Raw genomic sequence first — 22,560 nt, 5'->3', positions numbered from 1 at the left:
AGATGGGGCGAGAAGCCTCCCACCCCGGACTCTCACAAAAATGTCAATTAGCAATCCTTTTGTTTTGAATTTTGTTCTTTGTTTATTATTCTCTCCCCCTCTTTCTGTTTCTGTTGCTTGTTGACTGCATACCCCCTCTCTGAGGGTGTCTGGACTATTCCTGCGTCCGGTGCTTTTCCTGCTAGCTCCACTCTCAGCAATAAGCTGGGAAGTTGCAGAAGGGAGAGTGGGTTGTATGACTGTTACATTAGGTGAGGACTTCACCTGCGGCCGGCTCCGTTCAACCGCAATGAGAAATTGCGCCAGCCTTTTGGAAAAACATATATCCTGCACACACTCACCTTCTACCGCAAACCTGACACGTAACTCCTTCAAACCGGGACAGCTCATCAGGTGCAGCGACGTTTCTTCGCAGTCGCCGCGTTGGCTGGTAACAGCGCGCTCTACCTTCATACCGTGCATCTTCTTTTGATGTAGGGTGAGGCCAGTTTTGCTAGCACACTGCCTTCCGCATGTCGGGCGCACCAACATGGATGCATTTGTATGCGGGGAATCAGTGGCACGCAATTTTGTGCTTTTGCTGCATTTAAGCTCGACTCCCTCACCTTTGTGGAAAGCCTTACAGTGTCGGATGAGGGAGTCACTGCAACTGAGCACTTTTGGACACACACCACACTGCACCTCGCCTTTCCCCGGCACGTCAACGTTTCCCTCACGAGCACGCTTACGAGGGAATTGCAACACCACCACGGTACCGTCCTCCGTCACTATGCTCTTATGCTTGAATTTCTTGTGTAGTGACAGGGAAGAACGTGTACTGAAGCTCGCCTCGCACAGGTCACATTGAAACGGCAGCTTCCGTGTTTCCTGAGGGGCTGGGGCTGCTGGGACGCTACCATCTCCTTGCACTGAGTCCTCGCTCTCTCGCCCCCTTTTCACGCGGCAACTACCGCTGCCTATGCCATGTATTGTTCTAAGATGGTGTAATAGTCGGCCTGGCACTGCGAATTTGGAGGCACAGAGGGTACAGTAAAGCACCTGCGGTCTCATCAGGACTCGTATGCTCGATGGTAAAGAAACGATCGCCACCACTGGAGGGGTCTCCGGGAGGATGTCCACTGCGGGTGTTGCATCGCCGTATTTGATCCTCCGGAGGGCATCAGCTCGCACAAAGCCATGTTTGTTTACCATGTGCGTTACAGCATTCGACAGGTATTGGTATGTGGCATCACATTCCGTACATTTGGTTGGTTCGGAGGTTCTCTGAAGAGTGCGTGTCGCAACAGTTGGGACTGTTTGTATTGTTGGCCCTATTGCTGCATGTTGCGGGTTGCACCATCGGCACTGTGGAGGCACACTCGGGTTGATCTTTCGCAACATCCATCCATAGTATCTTGAAGACTCCAACCCGAAAGCGTGCCAGTGCCGTTTCCTCTTCCCTCGTCAGTTCTTCTTTATGTTTTGTTGGAAAGTGGTTGCAGGTGATACCAAACCTATGAGTGTTCTCATGGACTTCTTCCGACCTAAGCACTCGCTTCGCATAAGCAATGATGTCGGGGATCCATGCGTCTCGCAACTGTGGTAAATCAGCGGCCTTTTTGGCCATTTCATCGAAAACCTCATTCCGTTTCACGCCACAATGGCCGGACGCAAATTGCAGTCGGATACGCACCTTCCTTCTCTGAACTTAAAGCAGAAGCCTCCATAGTCGTCTCAGAATTGGGTCCGTTACGGCTAGGGGGCCTGTCTGCAGTGCTGTTAACATTGACAGCGAGTCAGAGAAGATGGACAACCTGCTCGATGTGCTTCTGTATGCCGGAAGCCATTTCAGCAGCCGTTGCAGTCCTATCTCTAATGTTACGCATTCCGCTCTGTAACTGCATGAGAGTTCCCCTGCTCCGGTCTTGGGTGCACAAATCAGCGTGTTGTTTCTATAGAGCAGGGCAGTTGATCCGGACTTCTCACCGAGGGGCACGGATCCATCAGTCCACAATTCGTAGTGCTCTCGTCGCGGTGGCTCCTTCCCCCTCCGTGCAAAATGCCGTTCAATCCACTTTTCGGGAGCCTCCCTTTTGACATCGTCAGGGTCATCAGCGCACACAGGCTTTATCTGCGTGTGAAATATCGGTCGGCAGCTGTGGCGGAGCGTCGATGTCTCTAGTGGGTGCTCGCGTGGCTCAATGCGGAGGTGGGGGTAGGACCGCATGATGCGGGAATGTAGGGCTCTGACTGGATGTTTGCTGTGGTATACTTCCTCAGCACTGCGCCGCAAACATCCGCCTCGTGACTCACACATCAGCATGAATTTCATGCTGCGCACAAGAGTGGTCGTCTTGAGTGGCAGGAGGTTTGCTTCCAGCAGAGAGTCCTCTTTGCGCGTCCCATGCGGTATGCCAGCTATGATTCGACTGGCTTTGTGTTGTGCTGCTGCAAGGAGGTCGCGACTTCGTTCCGAAGCGTCCCAGTACCATACCTCAATGCCACACATGGTGCGTGCCTGTACGAGTGCTAGATAAAAAGCTCTCAGCACTTGTCGTATTGGCCCCCATATAGAAGCTGAGATGACTGTTATCTGCAGTAGTCGGAAGTCCATCTTGCGTCTCGTTTCGGTCGCATGTGTTGCCATCCCTTGCAGACACTGGAATGTTACTCCTAAAAGCTTCGGTGTCCTGTCAGCTCCTATCCTTTCGCCGTCCAGTTGCAATGTAAGGGGGTGGCGCCCTATACACCCGAAGAGTGTGAACTTTGTTTTCGCTACATTGATAGACATGAAGTACTCTTTTGACCACTGTAACACCACGTTTAGGCCGCATTGTAGCGTCTGGTTGATGACATCCCTCTCTGTGTGTCTCGCAAGTAGCGTCAGGTCGTCTGCAAAGAATCCGTGCTGCAGCAACGGCACTTCTGCAAGGCGTTGGCTCAACGAGTTCATGACAATAATGAACATGATTGGGCCAAGGACAGTTCCTTGTGGCACTCCTCGCTCAAATGTTCTGCTTCTGGAAAGCTTCTCCTTGAATCTCACTCTACCAGTTCGGTTACTCAGAAATGATACGCACCACTTCACAATGTGGGGTGATACCTTCATTCTGTGCATTTCCCCCGCAATTTTGTCGTGGTCTACTGTGTCAAATGCCTTCTCGTAGTCAACGAATACAGCACCTGTACGATATTGGTGCGTGGGACGGCAGAGGGCAGCGCAGACGTGCAGGAGTTGTTCGAGCGGTGAGCATCCGGGGCGAAAGCCTGATTGCTGCGGCGTCAGCTGGGACTCAACAGTGTCTCTAAACCTTGCGGCAATTATGCGCTCCATGACTTTGCAGAGACAGCTCGTGAGCGTCACAGGCCTGTAAGATTCGGGGTACTCTTCCTTTTTTCTGGCCTTCAGGATGGGGATGATAACACCGGTCTTCCATGCAGACGGCACGGCTCCCATTCGTAGGCTCTCATTGAATAGCCTCAGCACAACATTCAGCGCTGCTCTACCGAGATGTTGCAGTGCCTCGTTGTATAAGCAATCAGGTCCGGCTATGGATCCACTCGGTAGCAGTTTGATCGATCTCCGTAGTTCAGCTATCGTGATGAGACTAAACTCACTCGCTATCGTCTTTATGTGTGCCGGTGGGTGTGAGTCGGGGTGCCTTCTTGCGCGGGATGAGTACAGTTTACTGAACCTCTCAGCTTGACGGTAGTCCGTGATGGCCGCGTTATCAACAAGTACAGCCGGTGTGGTTAGTGGTCGTGGCGCGTATACTTTCTTGACAATGTGCCAACTGCAGCGGTCTGACACCGCAAGTCTGGAGCATAGCGTGCTCCATCTCTTCTTTGTGGTGCGGTCCAGGATCTGCTTACGCGTGGCTACCAACTTTTCCCTTCGGTGAGAGGGTCCGTATCCAGCGATCTCTTCATCGAGTTTCGCGAGCGCAGGTGTCCAATGTGGTGGCGTTGCTCTGCAGCCACGGGGAACGGAGACCTTCGTCGCAATGCGGATGGCGGAGCTCAATTTCTGTTCCAGGGTGTTGACATTCTTCTCTACCAATTTTTCTGCAGAACTCGTCAACCTTGAGACGGAAATTCCTCCAGTCAGCTTTTAGCTATGCGTGCATGGGTTTTCAAAGCCGCGGGCAGCTCAGTGAGTCTGTGTCGTCTCCAACGATAACGTCGAAAAATATGTGATGGTGATCGGTATCGGGAGAATACAGCGATGCCCTCTGGCGATGCCGGCCACCTCCACGTGGTGCCAGAGTCCAGTACCCCGCATCATCGGGGGAAACCAAGAGCCAGCAGCGTTCCTTTCATGGGGAACTCTGCTGTGCTCCGGCCTCGGCATCATACAACACAGGGATCAGCAGCGTCTTGCTGGGACACCGTTTTTCATTTGTCGTTCGCTGGGCACGTGCCAGCGTGCCATCAGCAGTATATCATCCACACTAAGATGCTGCTGTTCGGTGATGTGGAATGTTCACCTTATAACCCCTGCCCCCTCCACCGAAGTCGTATGTGCTCAGTGTCTGTAACAAATCCTATGGAAACAAAGGAGGGCTCACATGGCACAAAACTCGATGCCTTCACGGCAAAACGAGAAAGTTAGACGATGAAATGTCGGAGAAGCGGAAAGAAGATGAAAATATCAAACAGCACAAATGGGTTTGCGCAGAACGTGGCTTTTTCAATCCAAGAGCGCAGGTGTACTAACATTGCGCAGGCCACAGAAACACTACATGACCAACGGCAGTCCCTTTCCACCCCACACTGGCGGAACCATAATCCACACTGAATATGATAAAAAACACACTCCAGTGAGGAATCTGTGGGTTCAAATTGATTGAGCAGAGAGACTCGACAATGCGTCATGGAATAAAGAGCAGAGGTCAGCTTTAGCACATCATTCCAGTGGTGGAGAAACGGATAGGCACACAAAGTGAAAACCGACCGCATCAACCCAACACCAATGAACAAAGTGATAACACCACCAGTTCAACCTCTGGAGAAAATGAAGCGATATATGGACCTCGCAGCTATATATTTCACACGTAAATTGGACTAGTGATAAGTCACGGGATGAAATACTGCGAAGTACAACCGCAAACGGGGTCGCGAGGAATAAAAAGGCAATGGGAACTCGAAGAGAATGCAAGTATTCCAACAAAGGGCTCCCGAGCGACGGAAACGAGAGGGCATCCAGTGCACGACCCAGTAGGCACATCTGAGCCGCTACAATGCAGGCAATGCAGCTTTGTATCACAATCAAAAGGGGGAACAACACCAAGCACCAAGATTCAACACCGCAGAGGCCATCCCCTGGATAGTAACGCTGGTACAAAACGGAGCCGTTCCATCACAGAACAAGAGGTATCCCTCATTTGGAACACGGTAACTATAGGTCTAAATGACACCTGTTGCACGCAATGCCGTCATACGCATGTATCAAAAGACAGCCTGATGGAGCACTTCGGGGGAATGCATAGACAGCATCCCTTCTCCGTAGCAAAAGAATCTCCACCACCGCTCCGGAGCTTCAACGTCAGAGGGTTTCATCTACACTTCACGTTCGTAAACCGAAATAAGACGTCCCAATCAACATCAGGCTCATCTATACATCGCCATCAAAAACATGAAATCTGCGTTGAAAGGAAACATACACACTCCAACGAATGCGAAGAGAATCCCACCCACATACTCGCGCGCTCAAGCCTAAAGTGCTCCGCAGTTACTTCGGGCTTGAGGGCAAAAATATGCAGAAGATAGTGTTCACCAAGAACCTTGCACAATTCCTCCTAGAAATTGAGAAACCCCTCATTCTCTTCCAACATGTACTTTCTTCATTCGAGAGGAACACCCCTATAAAGGAGAATAGACTACACAAAAAGCTGCCCACTCCTCTGAATGAAAATTGTAAACTCCACTATGCTCTTCTACGTTTGGCTCAAAAAAAAAAAAAAGAGGCAGAAGCCTTTCACTCGCAAGTACGCTTTTACAGCCATAGCGAATGGTTGAAAATTAAAATTTCAGTAACGCCTACTTGTCTTTTACAACTAGTTCCGACCCAACCTATAAAAGTCATTAACAAGACAAATATAGCTTTATCCGACACAGATAGTAACAAGCTAATAGTACACTGACAACGCAGCATGATACACAATAAAAAAAAGTTACATAAAGTTTCAGCTCCCATAAGATGTCGTAGCATCGACAGCGAGCTTTCAAAAAAAAAAAATGCTGCTATCTTGATAACAGCAAAAAAAACGACAAGACACACATTCCAACAAAAGAAAAAGTGATACCACATTGATTATTCATTCAAAGGAAAGAAAAAAAAATTCAAATGCAATTATTTTAAACTCACATACCGTCAGGCTCGAAAAAAAAAGAAAGAACGCATCCAAATAAAAACAATAAAGAATCGAAACACTACACAACAATGTTGGTAACGTACCAATAAACTAAAATATACAAAAAAGATATAGAATCATTAATGTAAAAATATCAGTTGTTATATCTATATAGTTGAATCCATTATTATTTACTTCAGCATTGCCACTTTCACCATCATCCCTACCTCGGCTACTCTTCCATAGCTCTGCATCACCACCTAGCTTCACTTCAAGAAATATTTCCTCTGCCTCATGTTGGAATTCTTCCAACTCATGAAGATGGCTGTCAGCCTCTTTGGCATACTTCGCCATTTCTTGTAGTTCCTTGGTGGCGTTAGTGAGGCGGTTGTACCATGGAATTCCACCATTTTTAAGTGTGTAGTTGTAACTGACGCATGTAAACCCAGCAGTGTGACCTGTGCATGTGCGATTTTCGTTGTTTAATGTTTTCACATAACCAAGAATACCTTTCACCTGATGTCCGCCCTGTTCCAAATTCACTAACGCATCAAACTGAGCTAATGCACTCTTTAGGGTTTTCACATTAGATGCAATATTCTTGTACACGCAAGCTCTACTAATCACATCCCATGCCTCAGTATGGTTGTATCTTATATTGTCGGGGTTGCACTTGCTGCTGTCACCTTTACAATGTGCAGCCATCATAGTCCAACTACCATTTTTAGGTCTCCTTATTTCATCCTTACAAGGACAATTTAACCCATTATATATATTGTTATCATCGCTATCGGGAACATCTAATTTATATACATGATTATTTGGCTTTTCGAACTTCTTAATTAAATCAACAGCCTCTCCCACACATAGGCAGAAAAAGTCATTAATTAGAGTCTTTCCGACTAACTTGTCTCCAAAAGAACCGCAGCTCGTGTCTGCATTGTAGACACTATTGAACAGCAGTGATTTGTTTCCTCTCATGGCTTCCTCCAGAGTTTTATTCTCGTTTCTTGCCACATCCACAGCATCGCCATACACAGCTTTCAACATATTTTCTTCAGCAGAGCGACTTGCATTCAAGGCTTTTGTCCTATTCACCTCTATCTGCTCCTTAAGCTTTTTCGCCTTCTCAAATAGTTTCTTCATCTCCTGATATGCTGTCGTGCTGTTAGATGAATTGTTCGAGCCCTTATTGCCACCAACAGCTTCTGCCTCACTGACCATTTCCTCCAAATTCTTCAGAATCTCTCCTTCCTTTTCACGATTCTTGAAGGAAGGCTGTGGGGCCTCTGCCTGCGTAATTCTGTAAATCTTGCAGTGTCTCGAACTCTCCAAAGTTGTGGTGCCTTTCTTTTTCATCCACATCATCCGCAAACTGGCTCCAGTCAAACATCTCAGTCCTCCATTTGAAAGAATTCAAATCACCCTGAGAGGAAGGAGATAAAACAGCCGCAAGCATCCCAATGGCAAACACTGCTTCGTGCCTCATCGTGATTTTGCCTATACGTTCATCAGCCAAAAAGGAGGAGAAAACTAAAGCTTGTCATAACAATTGTTGTTGTTATTGACAGACACAACAAACAGACACATAAAAATATCGAAATTAATAAGTGCCTGACACAAACCAACTACAGCAGCATTCAACAAAAGAGGAAGCACATCCCAAAGCACACAGAGTTGTATGGAACCCTCCCCTCAAGCCGTATATCAACATTGAGTTCCCTCACAGGTGTTTTCCTGTTGGTTACCCCATTTTCCCTAACTTCTTGATTCAAAAAAAAAAAACTTCACTAACCATCATGCCAAGTAACCGCACCTCCAACTGAGCTGCGCTGCACCTTCCATCAATAACAAGCTTATCCATTCTCCTCATGAGTACTTGCACCTTCACGTTATGCTATTTTTCCAAGTCCTCCATTGGCTCCAGTTGCTACTTTAATAGCTTAATTCGCTGGCACATCACGTGCCTAATTTGCACGCACGTGTTACCCTTGTCCAATGAACACAACTCTGCTACTGAGCCCTATTCAGCATATCCTCTTCCTTTCATACGCGTACTGGAAATACTCTTTCTTTCCCTCTCTATATGTATACACAGCTTCTTGCGTTCCATTTTCCTAAACAACACACTAGTAAAGGTAACAATTGGGGTTTCAAAACACCATCTCAGAAAATTAAGCTTATTAATGAAACCTTTCATTATACGTTGGCATGATGGAATATTATGTTAGTTGCTAGCACACAAAACAGTCCCAGAATAATTAGAGACCTTCCCTCTCAGCACCCTCATTTAGACCATTTTCCACACGCAAAATAATTACACACCTTATAAGTAACTCTCATCATCCTTACTTCACACACTCTTCACATAAGCAGGGCCCTATTCCTCTATCCCCACTCCACATGCAAAGAGCATTAACACACCCCACCACCCCCAAACAAAGATAGTGGAGGGACAACCAGAGTTATAATAACTCGCAATTGAGATGACTCAAACAGGGACATTACAACAAAAGAAATGATAATGTACGAGAAACGCGTGAACACGCACATACAATGTTATGTATGATTATCGTTGTTACTGGGAGAAGTAGTGGCGTACATGAATGTGTTCTCTTATAATAATATAATCATTACTATTCAGATTATTAACATATTTTTTGTCGAGTGATAGCTGTGCAAAATTGCTGTTTACTGAAATAAAAAATGAGGAAACAGGAATAATATTCGACATCAGGATGAGAAATACGGAAGGCGATTGGTCAGTAGAAAAGGAAAAAAAGATGGACAAAATAATGTCATCTATTTCAATTATAAGAAAGAAAACACGTAAACTTAAGTATATCATTTGGTTTGTTTGCAGCAAAAACCATACGTAAATTCTCTTGTGGCATGAGACATCTGCTTATACTGACACGAACAAAATCTCTTAGCGGATAACATTAGCCATATCAGGGTAGAGGTTTGCCTATAGACTTTAAAAATTTTTTTTTTCGTGCCTTCGTGAGAGTTTCCCCCCACTGGCACGGCCATCAGCCATCACCGTAGAGCCCTGAGATGCTATCGGTCTGGCGACTGTGGCAGAGTCTCCCTTTATTATTCATCCTAACACACCCTCTCTATAACGTTTTGTTGTAGCTCCGCAGTTGAACGGAATACAGCAGACGGGGCGAGAAGCCTCCCACCCCGGACTCTCACAAAAATGTCAATTAGCAATCCTTTTGTTTTGAATTTTGTTATTTGTTTATTATTCTCTCTCCCTCTTTCTGTTTCTGTTGCTTGTTAACTGCATACCCCCTCTGTCTCTGAGGGTGTCTGGACTATTCCAGCGTCCGGTGCTTTTCCTGCTAGCTCCACACTCGGCAATAAGCTGGGAAGTTGCAGAAGGGAGAGTGGGTTGTATGACTGTTACATTGGGGGAGGACTTCACCTGCGGCCGGCTCCGTTCAACCGCAATGAGAAATTGCGCCAGCCTTTTGGAAAAACATATATCCTGCACACACTCACCTTCTACTGCAAGCCTGACACGTAACTCCTTCAAACTGGGACAGCTCATCAGGTGCAGCGACGTTTCTTCGCAGTCGCCGCGTTGGCTGGTAACAGCGCGCTCTACCTTCATACCGTGCATCTTCTTTTGATGTAGGGTGAGGCCAGTTTTGCTAGCACACTGCCTTCCGCATGTCGGGCGCACCAACATGGATGCATTTGTATGCGGGGAATCAGTGGCACGCAATTTTGTGCTTTTGCTGCATTTAAGCTCGACTCCCTCACCTTTGTGGAAAGCCTTACAGTGTCGGATGAGGGAGTCCCTGCAACTGAGCACTTTTTGACACACACCACACTGCACCTCGCCTTTCCCCGGGACGTCAACGTTTCCCTCACGGGCACGCTTACGAGGGAATTGCACCAACACCACGGTACCGTCCTCCGTCACTATGCTCTTATGCTTGAATTTCTTGTGTAGTGACAGGGAAGAACGTGTACTGAAGCTCGCCTCGCACAGGTCACATTGAAACGGCAGCTTCCGTGTTTCCTGAGGGGCTGGGGCTGCTGGGACGCTACCATCTCCTTGCACTGAGTCCTCGCTCTCTCGCCCCCTTTTCACGCGGCAACTACCGCTGCCTATGCCATGTATTGTTCTAAGATGGTGTAATAGTCGGCCTGGCACTGCGAATTTGGAGGCACAGAGGGTACAGTAAAGCACCTGCGGTCTCATCAGGACTCGTATGCTCGATGGTAGAGGAACGATCGCCACCACTGGAGAGGGCTCCGGGAGGATGTCCACTGCGGGTGTTGCATCGCCGTATTTGATCCTCCGGAGGGCATCAGCTCGCACAAAGCCATGTTTGTTTACCATGTGCGTTACAGCATTCGACAGGTATTGGTATGTGGCATCACATTCCGTACATTTAGTTGGTTCGGAGGTTCTCTGAAGAGTGCGTGTCGCAACAGTTGGGACTGTTTGTATTGTTGGCCCTATTGCTGCATGTTGCGGGTTGCACCATCGGCACTGTGGAGGCACACTCGGGTTGATCTTTCGCAACATCCATCCATAGTATCTTGAAGACTCCAACCCGAAAGCGTGCCAGTGCCGTTTCTTCTTCCCCCGTCAGTTCTTCTTTATGTTTTGTTGGAAAGTGGTTGCCCGTGATACCAAACCTATGAGTGTTCTCATAGACTTCTTCCGACCTAAGCACTCGCTTCGCATAAGCAATGATGTCGGGGATCCATGCGTCTCGCAACTGTGGTAAATCAGCGGCCTTTTTGGCCATTTCATCGCAAACCTCATTCCGTTTCACGCCACAATGGCCGGACGCAAATTGCAGTCGGATACGCACCTTCCTTCTCTCAACTTGAAGCAGAAGCCTCCATAGTCGTCTCAGAATTGGGTCCGTTACGGATAGGGGGCCCGTCTGCAGTGCTGTTAACATTGACAGCGAGTCAGAGAAGATGGACAACCTGCTCGGTGTGCTTCTGTATGCCAGAAGCCATTTCAGCAGCCGTTACAGTCCTATCTCTAATGCTACGCATTCCGCTCTGTAACTGCATGAAAGTTCCCCTGCTCCGGTCTCGGGTGCACAAATCAGCGTGTTGTTTCTATAGAGCAGGGCAGTTGATCCGGACTTCTCACCGAGGGGCACGGATCCATCAGTCCACAATTCGTAGTGCACTCGCCGCGGTGGCTCCTTCCCCCTCCGTGAAAAATGCCGTGCAATCACTTTTCGGAAGCCTCCCTTTTGACATTGTCAGGGTCATCAGCGCACACAGGCTTTATCTGCGTGTGAAATATCGGTCGGCAGCTGTGGCGGAGCGTCGATGTCTCTAGTGGGTGCTCGCGTGGCTCAATGCGGAGGTGGGGGTAGGACCGCATGATGCGGGAGTGTAGGGCTCTGACTGGGTGTTTGCTGTGGTATACTTCCTCAGCACTGCGCCGCAAACATCCGCCTCGTGACTCACACATCAGCATGAATTTCATGCTGCGCACAAGAGTGGTCGTCTTGAGTGGCAGGAGGTTTGCTTCCAGCAGAGAGTCCTCTTCGCGCGTCCCATGCGGTATGCCAGCTATGATTCGACTGGCTTTGTGTTGTGCTGCTGCAAGGAGGTCGCGACTTCGTTCCGAAGCGTCCCAGTACCATACCTCAATGCCACACATGGTGCGTGCCTGTACGAGTGCTAGATAAAAAGCTCTCAGCACTTGTCGTATTGGCCCCCATATAGAAGCTGAGATGACTGTTATCTGCAGTAGTCGGAAGTCCATCTTGCGTCTCGTTTCGGCCGCATGTGTTGCCATCCCTTGCAGACACTGGAATGTTACTCCTAGAAGCTTCGGTGTCCTGTCAGCTCCTATTCTTTCGCCTTCCAGTTGTAATGTAAGGGGGTGGCGCTCTGTGAACCCGAAGAGTGTGAACTTTGTTTTCGCTACATTGATAGACATGAAGTACTCTTTTGACCACTGTAACACCACGTTTAGGCCGCATTGTAGCGTCTGGTTGATGACATCCCTCTGTGTGCCTCGCAAGTAGCGTCAGGTCGTCTGCAAAGAATCCGTGCTGCAGCAACGGCACTTCTGCAAGGCGTTGGCTCAACGAGTTCATGACAATTATGAACATGATTGGGCCAAGGAGAGTTCCTTGTGGCACTCCTCGCTCAAATGTTCTGCTTCTGGAAAGTTTCTCCTTGAATCTCACTCTACCAGTTCGGTTACTCAGAAATGATACGCACCACTTCACAATGTGGGGTGATACCTTCATTCTGTGCATTTCCCCCGCAATTTTGTCGTGGTCTACTGTGTCAAATGCCTTCTCGTAGTCAACGAATACAGCACCTGTACGATATTGGTGCGTGGGACGGCAGAGGGCAGCGCAGACGTGCAGGAGTTGTTCGAGCGGTGAGCATCCGGGGCGAAAGCCTGATTGCTGCGGCGTCAGCTGGGACTCAACAGTGTCTCTAAACCTTGCGGCAATTATGCGCTCCATGACTTTGCAGAGACAGCTCGTGAGCGTCACAGGCCTGTAAGATTCGGGGTACTCTTCCTTTTTTCTGGCCTTCAGGATGGGGATGATAACACCGGTCTTCCATGCAGACGGCACGGCTCCCATTCGTAGGCTCTCATTGAATAGCCTCAGCACAACATTCAGCGCTGCTCTACCGAGATGTTGTAATGCCTCGTTGTATAAGCAATCAGGTCCGGCTGCGGATCCACTCGGTAGCAGTTTGATCGATCTCCGTAGTTCAGCTATCGTGATGAGACTAAACTCACTCGCTATCGTCTTTATGGGTGCCGGTGGGTGTGAGTCGGGGTGCCTTCTTGCGCGGGATGAGTACAGTTTACTGAACCTCTCAGCTTGACGGTAGTCCGTGATGGCCGCGTTATCAACAAGTACAGCCGGTGTGGTTAGTGGTCGTGGCGCGTATACTTTCTTGACAATGTGCCAACTGCAGCGGTCTGACACCGCAAGTCTGGAGCATAGCGTGCTCCATCTCTTCTTTGTGGTGCGGTCCAGGATCTGCTTACGCGTGGCTACCAACTTTTCCCTTCGGTGAGAGGGTCCGTATCCAGCGATCTCTTCATCGAGTTTCGCGAGCGCAGGTGTCCCATGTGGTGGCGTTGCTCTGCAGCCACGGGGAACGGAGACCTTCGTCGCAATGCGGATGGCGGAGCTCAATTTCTGTTTCAGGGTGTTGACGTTATTCTCTACCAATTTTTCTGCAGAACTCGTCAACCTTGAGACGGAAATTCCTCCAGTCAGCTTTTAGCTATGCGTACATGGGTTTTCAAAGCCGCGGGCAGCTCAGTGAGTCTGTGTCGTCTCCAACAATAACGTCGAAAAATATGTGATGGTGGTCGGTATCGGGAGAATACAGCGATGTCCACCTGGACACTGTGAAATTCCTTGATAGCGTCATATCAGGGGTGGGCTTCACGTGGTGGCGGGCGTACCTGGTGCACTCACCAGTGTTACAGACCAGAAGCTGGTTGTCAATGCACCACTGTGTGAGGGTTTCACCCTTGGTATTTGGTGGGCTCGCGCGATCCCATACCAACGCGTGTGCGTTAGCGTCTGCACCGATGAGCTGGGCACCGTCGGTCGTCAGAAGCGTATCTAAGTCATTTGCCGTGAATGTGCGTTTTGGTGGGATGTATGCCGACGTGCTAATGCTAATCTCTTTCCTTGAGATAGCCCGGCGCAGTTCCACTGCATCCCGCGCAACGACGGGCCGGGATTCTCTTCCACATCACCGGACAGCAGCATCTTAGTGTGGATGATATACTGCTGATGACACGCTGGCACGTGCCCATGGACCGACAAATGAAAAACGGTGTCCCAGCAAGACGCTGCTGATCCCTGTGCTGTATGATGCCGTAGCCGGAGCACAGCAGTGTTGCCCATGAAAGGAACGCTGCTGGCTCTTGGCTTCCCCCGATGAGACGGGGTACTGGACTCTGACACCACGTTGAGGTGGCTGGCATCGTCAGGGCACATCGCTGTATTCTCCCGACCACAGGATTTTCCGATCTCCCGAGAACAAACAAGTAAGAGGGGCTGTTGGGACACTTGGGAGCCAGTCGGTAACCAATCATCCAAATGTGCTCGGATTCTGTGCCACATACGTACCGTCTCCTTGCGCACAAACATGTCGCATGCATCTCTTCCACCAAAATCTGTGCATGACCAACCCTTCTTAGAGGTGATAACATGCAATATCGGCCCATTTCGGTCGAACCTGGTATGGCATTTTTCATCTGCCCGAAGGTTAGCAACCCTTTCCTCAGCATGCAACCCCAGCAATCCCTTATTATCGTCATATGAGATTACGCGCTGTATTACATTGTACGCAGATTCATATGCACCAGGACGCTCATTTTCAACCAGTAACGTCAGCCAATTCAACGTCCTACTTATATCCACACCTTTTTCCTCCCGTATTTTCATTTGTTTGCTAAGTCTCATATCCATAGACGCAATTTCATCTCTCTGTATTTTCATCTGTCCTTTAATGAACTCCATCCCCGCATTTAAGTCTAACACTGTATCATGTACTTGTCAAAGTAACAGAAACGAATTTTCGTTGGAGGTCCCAACATCTCTCGTATCATTTCCCGTCATTTTTGGAAAAAAAACCAAGGGGGGAAGCTATCACGGAATCAGCTAGTATAACCATATCCCTATTAGAATCATGTGATGGTATGTGAGAAATAAAAGTGTTGTAGATAAGCAGATAGGAAGGGAGAGTTGGAGTGCACCATGCAGGAATCCAACTATTAAGTTGTAATAAGTGGTAAAAATTTAATACAATAGATGTTTTCTTTCGTACCGTAAGCGCATGCACATTAAAAATATAAATAGAGAGGAACACATAGATATATTTATGTTTTATTATTACTGAAAAATGCTAATATTGTTGAATGCACTGCTTTGTCGAAAACACTAACATGCAATGTTTATGTGAACAATGAAAAGAGAAGATAGAAAAAACCTAACTTAAACAAATAGCATTTGTTTCACTCCTCCTCCTCTTACGTGACAATGTAAGGCATACAATATTAATAATTATTATTATTATCATGAGGCTGCGAAAAGAACTTAGCTACTCAACAATGTGAAGTTTGTCCTCACTTCATAAGAAGCCAAATAAAAACGAATAAATTGTTAAAAATGTATTTGCGTACTCATGTAACATGCTTTGTTTTTAGCCCCCCCCCCCAATTGGGCAAGTGTACAAGCATGGTGAGACTATATGCAAAAAAATGTAGGTGAACATAACGTATATGTCAATCAACACATTATTTTGCAAACAGGTTAAATAAGTATGGTATTTCGCATCTAATTATTTATGAATATAAAAAGGGAGACACATCGGTTATATTCAAATCAACATAACATAAGTATTCATCTCATTAGAGTAATCAAAATAAATGATGTTGATATGAAGACATTATCAGGGAAGAAGTGTCTGTAAGGTACTCACACTGGAGTCCGTCACAGCGGAAGAAAACAAAGTGGGAATCGCATTCTTTCCCACCCGAAGACGGTACTGAAAAAAAAAAACATTTTCCAAAGAGCATTAGCTTTATTAACTCCTCTTCGATCCTCACGCGGACAATTTGTACTGCCAGACTGAGTACGAATTCTCTTCATTCTCGCTTCACCCGTTGCCTCGCAATTCTGAACATCCGCAACGCTTTTCCAGTCCTCTTGATGTACACATATAATCTCCCACGTAAGTTTCTCTGATATTTCCCTCCAGTTGGAAAATGATTTGAGTTCATTTACCAGCCCACTAAATGCCTCAGTATTTGTGTGGCGACTACGTGCTAAACTCACTTGCACGCCGACAAAAGTGTACCTTCCCCCCTTCGATACGAAAAAAAAAGCCATGAACAACAGGAAAGCTTTCATCCAGAGCGGTATACGAAACTCCCGTTTCTATTCGGTAATTCTCTTCAAAAATTACACTCCGAAGGGGGTGTCGACCCCTCAGCTTTTTCATAGTTTTGTAAAATGCTTCTTCTTTTATGTTGGTGGTGAAGGTGATAGTATGTATTTGTATTTTCTTGTTCCTTGGGATTCTCCTTGCTTTTTTGAAGATCTACGTTGTTTTCAGTTTGTTTTGCTTTGTTGCCGATTGCGCGTTCGTGAAGAAAACCATATTTTCTTTTTTTTCCTTGACGAGGTTTCGGGGAAATGTTGTGGTGAATTGAGGGGTGATGTACGGAATTGTCGGTAAATTAAAAAATGTCGGGAGAAAATATGTAAAAGTATGCGGTGTTACATTTTTAAAAAATTCTTATTCAAAAGTCCAGCACTTCATCTAGTGGATTCGCGCGGGGTGGTGGTGCCGTGTCAACTGTTGATGGGGAATGGGGTCGGTGGAATTCCCTTGCGATTAGAGGAACATTGACCTTTTTGACGTTGTTTTCTTCAGGACTGTCTGATGGGTTGGGGCCTTGTATTCCTCGGTCCCAAAATTTCGAAAAATAGCACCAGGAACCGAGAATGTCGGCGACAACGCTTGAGGACGCATCCTCCACTGCAGCATCAGGAAGGTTCATTAGTTCTTCCCAAGCTTGCACTTCGACTTGCCGACGCTCATCCTCATTGAGGCATTGCTTATGGTAATGTTCCATGGAATAGAGGGCCTCCGCTGTTCGAGCAGTTAATGCGCTGTTGGGTAATGAACTCTTGTAACGTGTGACACCACACAACTCTAATGCAGAGTGGAGAGTGATAACGGCGTGGCGCCGCCGGGTAAGCAAACCTATGTTTCCCCGCAATGATATCATCTGCCCTTTGCTAGTGGGCGTAATTAACTATGGCTGAGCAGGACCGCAAATACATATTTACAGACAATTAAAAAAGAAATCAGAAAGAGAAAGTTTAAACAAAAGTGCTGACGTTGGAAGAAATCTAGGGACTATTCAAGAAGAAGAAGAAAAAAGTATCAAAACGTGATGACAGGAGCCTTTGCTACGTGCGAGATGTTCTGATATTCCTCGAATCCGGCGTTTCCGTCCAGTATGTGCTGGGGCAAGTCGGTATGTTTCTGTTTTTGAAAGAAAACCCTTAGTATGTACTTTTTTTTTGTTCTGTAGCTTATCGTTGGATAAAAATTGGTGCCTTAATTAAAGTTATTCAGTTCGTCCAACAAGTCGTCATTTGATCTTTTTCGACATCCATGCGACCGAGTCCCTCGCTGCCTCTCGGGCCGGTTGTTTGGCCGCCACCCCTCCCGCCCGGCGAGGGCGCAACTGTCATCATCGTTGCACTCACTCCACGATTCGTGTGACGGCTCTCTTGCATATGAACCTTCCTTTTCTTGAGACATAACTAAACCCATCACCTCATCTGGCAGTGGCTCATCAATGGCAATTGTTTTCCCAATCCGTGCACTTCGTCTCGCATCCCCCTGGTCCAAAAGACAATCAACAGCCTGGTTTACATCCACATAAAGATGAGCGAATTTCCGTGAATGGAGTTCCACAACAAACTTAAACGGTGATGAATGCGGCCTCTCGAGGATAGTTTTCTTGATCTTGTTCCGTAACCGCCGCTCCTCGTTACTAAGAAATGCATGCGCGGTGCCTCCCACCAACAAGTTCAGTGACTGGTTTTGCAATAACCCCGCTAAACTTTCGCCATGGCATGTGGCAACGAGATGAACTCCCCGTTGGGAAATGGACCACGTTACTTCTGCTTCGGCGGTAGTGGAAACCTCATCAACAATTACGTACTCCGGTGAGTGGTTTTGAAGAATTTGTTTCATTACTTCTTGTTGCTCCTCGCGACGCGGGACCTGGATACGGCGACAACGCCCTAGAAAAGGCAGCGGCATCGGGCTATCACCTCCAATTTCGTTCGAGGTATCAACGACCATAACGCGGGGTTTCGCCGGATCACGAGAGAGGGAAGCAGCGAGGTCTCTCAGGATTGTGGTCTTTCCCATACCCGCCTTGGAGAGTATCAAAACACTACCTCGTCGCGCAAGAGGAACCAATGCCCTGGCAACATTCGGCACATAACGTCCCACACGAATAGTGAGTCCTAACGGTTCCCCCAACCGCCCGCGCCACACGGCTACTCGATGCGGCGTGTGTCCAATACACCCACGGCCGTCATCGCCAAATCGGCCCACCCGCTCAAGGGTATAACGCAAATCGGTCACCGACGGGGGCGGAACCTGAATCACCCAATCCGCACCTCTCACTTCGATGTCTTGTCCAAGATGGAGAAAAAACTCCTCCACCTCGGTTTGTTTATAGGAGGGCTGAGAAACAATATGTGAACGAAGCGAGGGCGTCAACAGAGAAAGAAGGTGCTTCACTTCCGCATATGACGTGCAGAGAGCCAAGCCTACAAGGTCTTTTTCAATTATCTCCTTCTTCTTCGTTGCATCAACGCCGGGGGTCGTATCGTGCAGTGTGTGGTTAATTGCATTCCATGCTTCCCGCACTGTGTTTCTCGACCAAACAGCTTCTTCTGTCCGATACTTCTCCATATCCAAAATCTCCCCCTGCAAGTACGCGAGTGGCATATCTGTTGGCGGGGGACGGTCCAACGGCGTTGTGTGCAAATCCCCTTCGGCGGAGAGCAGTGGTTTAGCGCGAGGGCAGCCATGGCGCAAGCGCAGCAACCGCTTACCACGTAATGGAGAAGTTACGTGGGGGAAAGATTGTCCGACGGCGTGTGTGACAAACCGACGGCATCCCAAGAGCATTTGTGCTACAACTCTTTCGCAGCAACAACTTATAGATCAACCCTCTCTTCTGTACTTTTTTTTTTTGTGTGTGCCAGCCTCCGGTGAAGAAATGTGAGGGAGAGAAAGAATTGAGAGGGGAGGTTTTAGAAATTTTCAGGCAACCATCGATTTCCTCGATCACACAGCAACTCGAAACAATTTCGCTTTCCTTCCTCTTTTCCAAGGAAACGTCAGCAGCACTTAAACGTGACACCCTTGAGATGTATACTGGCGAAGTGATACACCAACTAGAAGGGGGAGGGGGGAAAGAAGTTGCTACTTCGTGGAAAGATCTCCAGAGTTCACATGAAGTCATCTTCATCTGGAATATGTTCCTGATTTGTTCGCATCTTCGACTCAACCATAAGCGACGCGTACGAGCGTAGTTCTTCGGCCTTCTTCCGAGCCGCAGCTTCTTTTTTTTCGCGCTGTTGTTGGGCTGCTAAAGCCTGTCGCTTCTCTCGTCTCTCCTCCGCATCCCGTTCGTCTTTTAAAGTTTGGAAATCAACGTCGTCTTTCGTGACTTTTGTTTTTTCCAGTTTGTTCAACATAGCATTGTTTTTTTTTTCAACGGTATGGTACCGGCGGAGAGATTCTTTGTGAAACCCCACCTGCCCCACTTCCATGCCATCTGTTTTGTGTAAGTTACTCCAGGGCGTGTACACAACTCGTACGTTGTTAAGCTTACAACCCTCAATGCTGTTCGCCTTGGTGAGCTGAGAGCATTCTTCAATGATCGCAGGGGTTAAATCATCTAAACCTTTACCCTTTGGCATACGCACATAAACGTGAGCACTGCTATGGTTATCAACGTGAAACCAAATATCTTCCGGCCATCCGTATTTAATTAATTTCTCGTTTTCGTATTTGTCACGACCCATGTAGCATATGACCGACGGATCGGCTGCAAGAGTGAAGTAGTAAACCATTATCTTTTTTCCCCCCGTCACTCCTTTGCTTCACTATTGTAGTCTCATTGAGGATGGCATGAAGTGGTAGTTGTTGTGGGAAGGCATTTTAATAGCACGGGGGGTGTGGGATGGGGAACCAAGTGGTATCGTGTATGTGCGCAATAAATATAACAAAAACGTCCAAGGGATAAAAGGGAGGAGGAAGATATAAAACAAAGTAAGTACTTCGCACGCCTATCTACCATCTATATCAAGTTCTACAGGAAACTGAAAAAAAAAGTTTTCTATAGTACCTACTGCTCTTAGAGTAAGGGCATGCACAGCGATTAGGTTATAGTGGCAATCCCGTAATAATATCATAATTACGCCGTGTTGGTGTCATGCTTCGCGCCCTCCGTGTGACCGAATTCCTCGCAGTGGATGGCGAGTCTCGACCCCTCGCCTGCCCTGCCACACCGGCTTCAGAAGTGTCCGATCTAACTGAGGCACTACTGCGAGCACTTATGTTACTTGGAGTTCTCTGATGAGCGGTTGGAACATCACTAGGAGTACGGTTAAACAGAAGCGAGGCGGTTTGACCCCCGTCGAACGCGTTTTGGTACTCATTAGCATCAAACATTTTCACACCCCTGCGTCTCTCCGGTGTTGTCTGCGACAACGGAAGAGGTGTGCGGCGCCGTGCGGTACGTAATGGTTTCTTTTCCATGGGTGGTGGTATAAGCCGTTGTTTTGGCGGTTTTGGCATTGGCACGAGATCTCCCAAGTTGAGTTGCCCACGACCACCCGAAAGAGGAACACGTGAGGGCCGCGGTTCGCTTGCTGACCGGTCATTAAAAGGCGGTTTCCGGCAACGTCTTATCGAAGAGCGGAATGGCGACGAGTCCCGTGAAACGCAGAGAGCACTATCCAAACTGGACGCGTAGCACTTGGGGGACCCGCGGCGCAGGAGACGGCGCTCCGGCTGGGCTCTCGCGGGTGAAAAGGGACTTTCGGTGGGTTGCTTGAAAAAGCGGCGGCGTTCACCTAACTGCCTCGACTGACTGCGGCTAGGTTCATCGTAGTGAAGCGACAAAGTGGTATTGGGAAGACTGCGGTCACTTCTTCGCCTCATTTCGCACCGCAGAAAGGGTCGGCTGTCAGGGTCACGATCCATGCTTCGGAGAAAAAAGGTTCCTGTCGGTTGCGTCGGTCTTCCAAGAACCTTTACATTTGTTTTCCCCCCCATCCCTTCTCTCTTCAGGGGTGCATGTTCATCAAACAAAAATAGGAGGGGAGGGGAAAAGGTGGCAACATTCAAAAATAAGGGAGAAGAGAGGAGTAAATGCAAATTTCGATATCACCTTGTATGACTGTGCGTGCGTATGTGCCTGCACAACGATACTCGTGCCACCAACAACTGACAATACAAATGAGGGGAAAAGACGACAGAAAGTCACCTACTGCCACTACTGTAACCGACGAGACTATCACATTCCCTGACACCCATATAGCGAAATATTTGGGCATGCTCCACCACAAGAAAGCAAGTTGCCATTTGATAAATGGTGTAGGTTACATAACACTCTCAGCAGGCTGACAAAAAAAAAGCAGCAAAGAACAGAGGAGCACAAGCTTCCAAATGAAAGGGTTATCACTATTATTTTATTTTTTTTTGGACAAAACTCCCCAGCAACATTTCTTTTCTTGTTGACGACCACCCCTCAGACCAAATGCCTTTTCGTGCACCTTTTTAGTATACCCTGCCCTATTTCTCTTTTTGATTCTTTCGTTCATTTACCAGGCCACAAAGGGGCAAGCATAACCCCACAGTGCCAAAACAATGGGAAGAATGGCAAATGCCACCCGCACGGCCAACGCTCCGTACACTTCCACGGCAAACTTGGTGAACATGCCCAACGACATGGAAGTTAATCCCGTTAAAATAACCACGACGGCAAGGAGTCGATGCGCCACACGAAGCAAACGCGCCTGAGACGAACTGAAGAAGCGACCACCAGCATTGAAATACATGCTGAGACCTACGAGTGCTTCCAAAAACTGAGAAGCTTCACACACGGCACCGATAATCCCATGCCAAGACTTGAAATGATTTTTGGATTTGACGAATTTGGTCCACTCTACTGCGACTATGCCAAGCAAACTTAATGCCTTAAACACCATAGTCCACTTGAGATGCGTTCTTATGACGCGACTAAATGGAAACTTCCGACTATGAAAACCAGCAACAGTGCACATGAGCTCGGGAAGCGCGCCCATAAAAGCAACTACCATAAACAATGGATGATAGACAAATACTACGGCCCAGAACTGAGAGTTGTTCCAAAAAGTTAAGTATATAAACGCCCCAATCGCGATGAGGGACGTAATTCGACAGAGTAGTTGTGCAGTAGATAATTGATTTTCCTCTAAACGAACAACATCGTTGATGCCATCTGCTTCTTCCTCAACCTCAACATTAAGAGGGCATTCAATCAGAATGTCTTCGGTGCTCATCTCCGTGGTTTATACTTACTCTGCTTCGTTTTTCGTTAGCCCAACTTGTACGTTATCATCGACAAATGTGCATGTGAAAGGGTGTG

The 22,560-nt window shown here is 47.7% G+C and overlaps 6 protein-coding genes and 3 pseudogenes across 6 annotated transcripts, besides 8 other annotated features; 1 reads left to right on the top strand and 8 right to left on the bottom strand.

Moving 5' to 3' along the window:
• Positions 1–67: part of a mobile genetic element that runs on past the window's edge.
• Positions 1–4,209: part of a mobile genetic element that runs on past the window's edge.
• Positions 1–22,560: part of a sequence feature (sequence corresponds to BAC RPCI93-2N9) that runs on past both edges of the window.
• Positions 4,210–4,459: a mobile genetic element.
• Tb927.6.3400 (hypothetical protein) lies at positions 5,062–5,748 on the top strand (the record flags this gene model as incomplete). Its single annotated transcript, XM_840365.1, has 1 exon — positions 5,062–5,748. The coding sequence occupies one exon, from the start codon at positions 5,062–5,064 to the stop codon at positions 5,746–5,748; it is 687 nt and encodes a 228-aa protein (XP_845458.1).
• Tb927.6.3390 lies at positions 6,444–7,821 on the bottom strand (annotated as a pseudogene).
• On the bottom strand, positions 8,911–9,180 carry Tb927.6.3380 (annotated as a pseudogene).
• Positions 9,309–9,561: a mobile genetic element.
• Positions 9,309–14,312: a mobile genetic element.
• Positions 14,063–14,312: a mobile genetic element.
• Positions 15,375–15,398: a sequence feature (AT_rich).
• Tb927.6.3370 lies at positions 15,981–16,325 on the bottom strand (annotated as a pseudogene).
• Tb927.6.3360 (hypothetical protein, conserved) lies at positions 16,627–17,118 on the bottom strand (the record flags this gene model as incomplete). The annotated part of the gene is made up of 1 exon (XM_840364.1): positions 16,627–17,118. The coding sequence occupies one exon, from the start codon at positions 17,116–17,118 to the stop codon at positions 16,627–16,629; it is 492 nt and encodes a 163-aa protein (XP_845457.1).
• Positions 17,454–18,866, bottom strand: Tb927.6.3350 (hypothetical protein, conserved; the record flags this gene model as incomplete). The annotated part of the gene is made up of 1 exon (XM_840363.1): positions 17,454–18,866. One exon carries the CDS (start codon positions 18,864–18,866, stop codon positions 17,454–17,456), a length of 1,413 nt encoding a protein of 470 aa, XP_845456.1.
• Tb927.6.3340 (hypothetical protein, conserved) lies at positions 19,373–19,999 on the bottom strand (the record flags this gene model as incomplete). The annotated part of the gene is made up of 1 exon (XM_840362.1): positions 19,373–19,999. One exon carries the CDS (start codon positions 19,997–19,999, stop codon positions 19,373–19,375), a length of 627 nt encoding a protein of 208 aa, XP_845455.1.
• Positions 20,313–21,206, bottom strand: Tb927.6.3330 (hypothetical protein, conserved; the record flags this gene model as incomplete). Its single annotated transcript, XM_840361.1, has 1 exon — positions 20,313–21,206. The coding sequence occupies one exon, from the start codon at positions 21,204–21,206 to the stop codon at positions 20,313–20,315; it is 894 nt and encodes a 297-aa protein (XP_845454.1).
• Tb927.6.3320 (ferric reductase transmembrane protein, putative) lies at positions 21,755–22,474 on the bottom strand (the record flags this gene model as incomplete). The annotated part of the gene is made up of 1 exon (XM_840360.1): positions 21,755–22,474. One exon carries the CDS (start codon positions 22,472–22,474, stop codon positions 21,755–21,757), a length of 720 nt encoding a protein of 239 aa, XP_845453.1.

Source organism: Trypanosoma brucei, chromosome 6 (genome assembly GCF_000002445.2).
Source record: "Trypanosoma brucei brucei TREU927 chromosome 6, complete sequence".
NCBI lineage: Eukaryota > Euglenozoa > Kinetoplastea > Trypanosomatida > Trypanosomatidae > Trypanosoma > Trypanosoma brucei.
The sequence above is the reverse complement of the archived record's forward strand: the minus strand, read 5'-3'. Positions and strand labels throughout refer to the sequence as shown.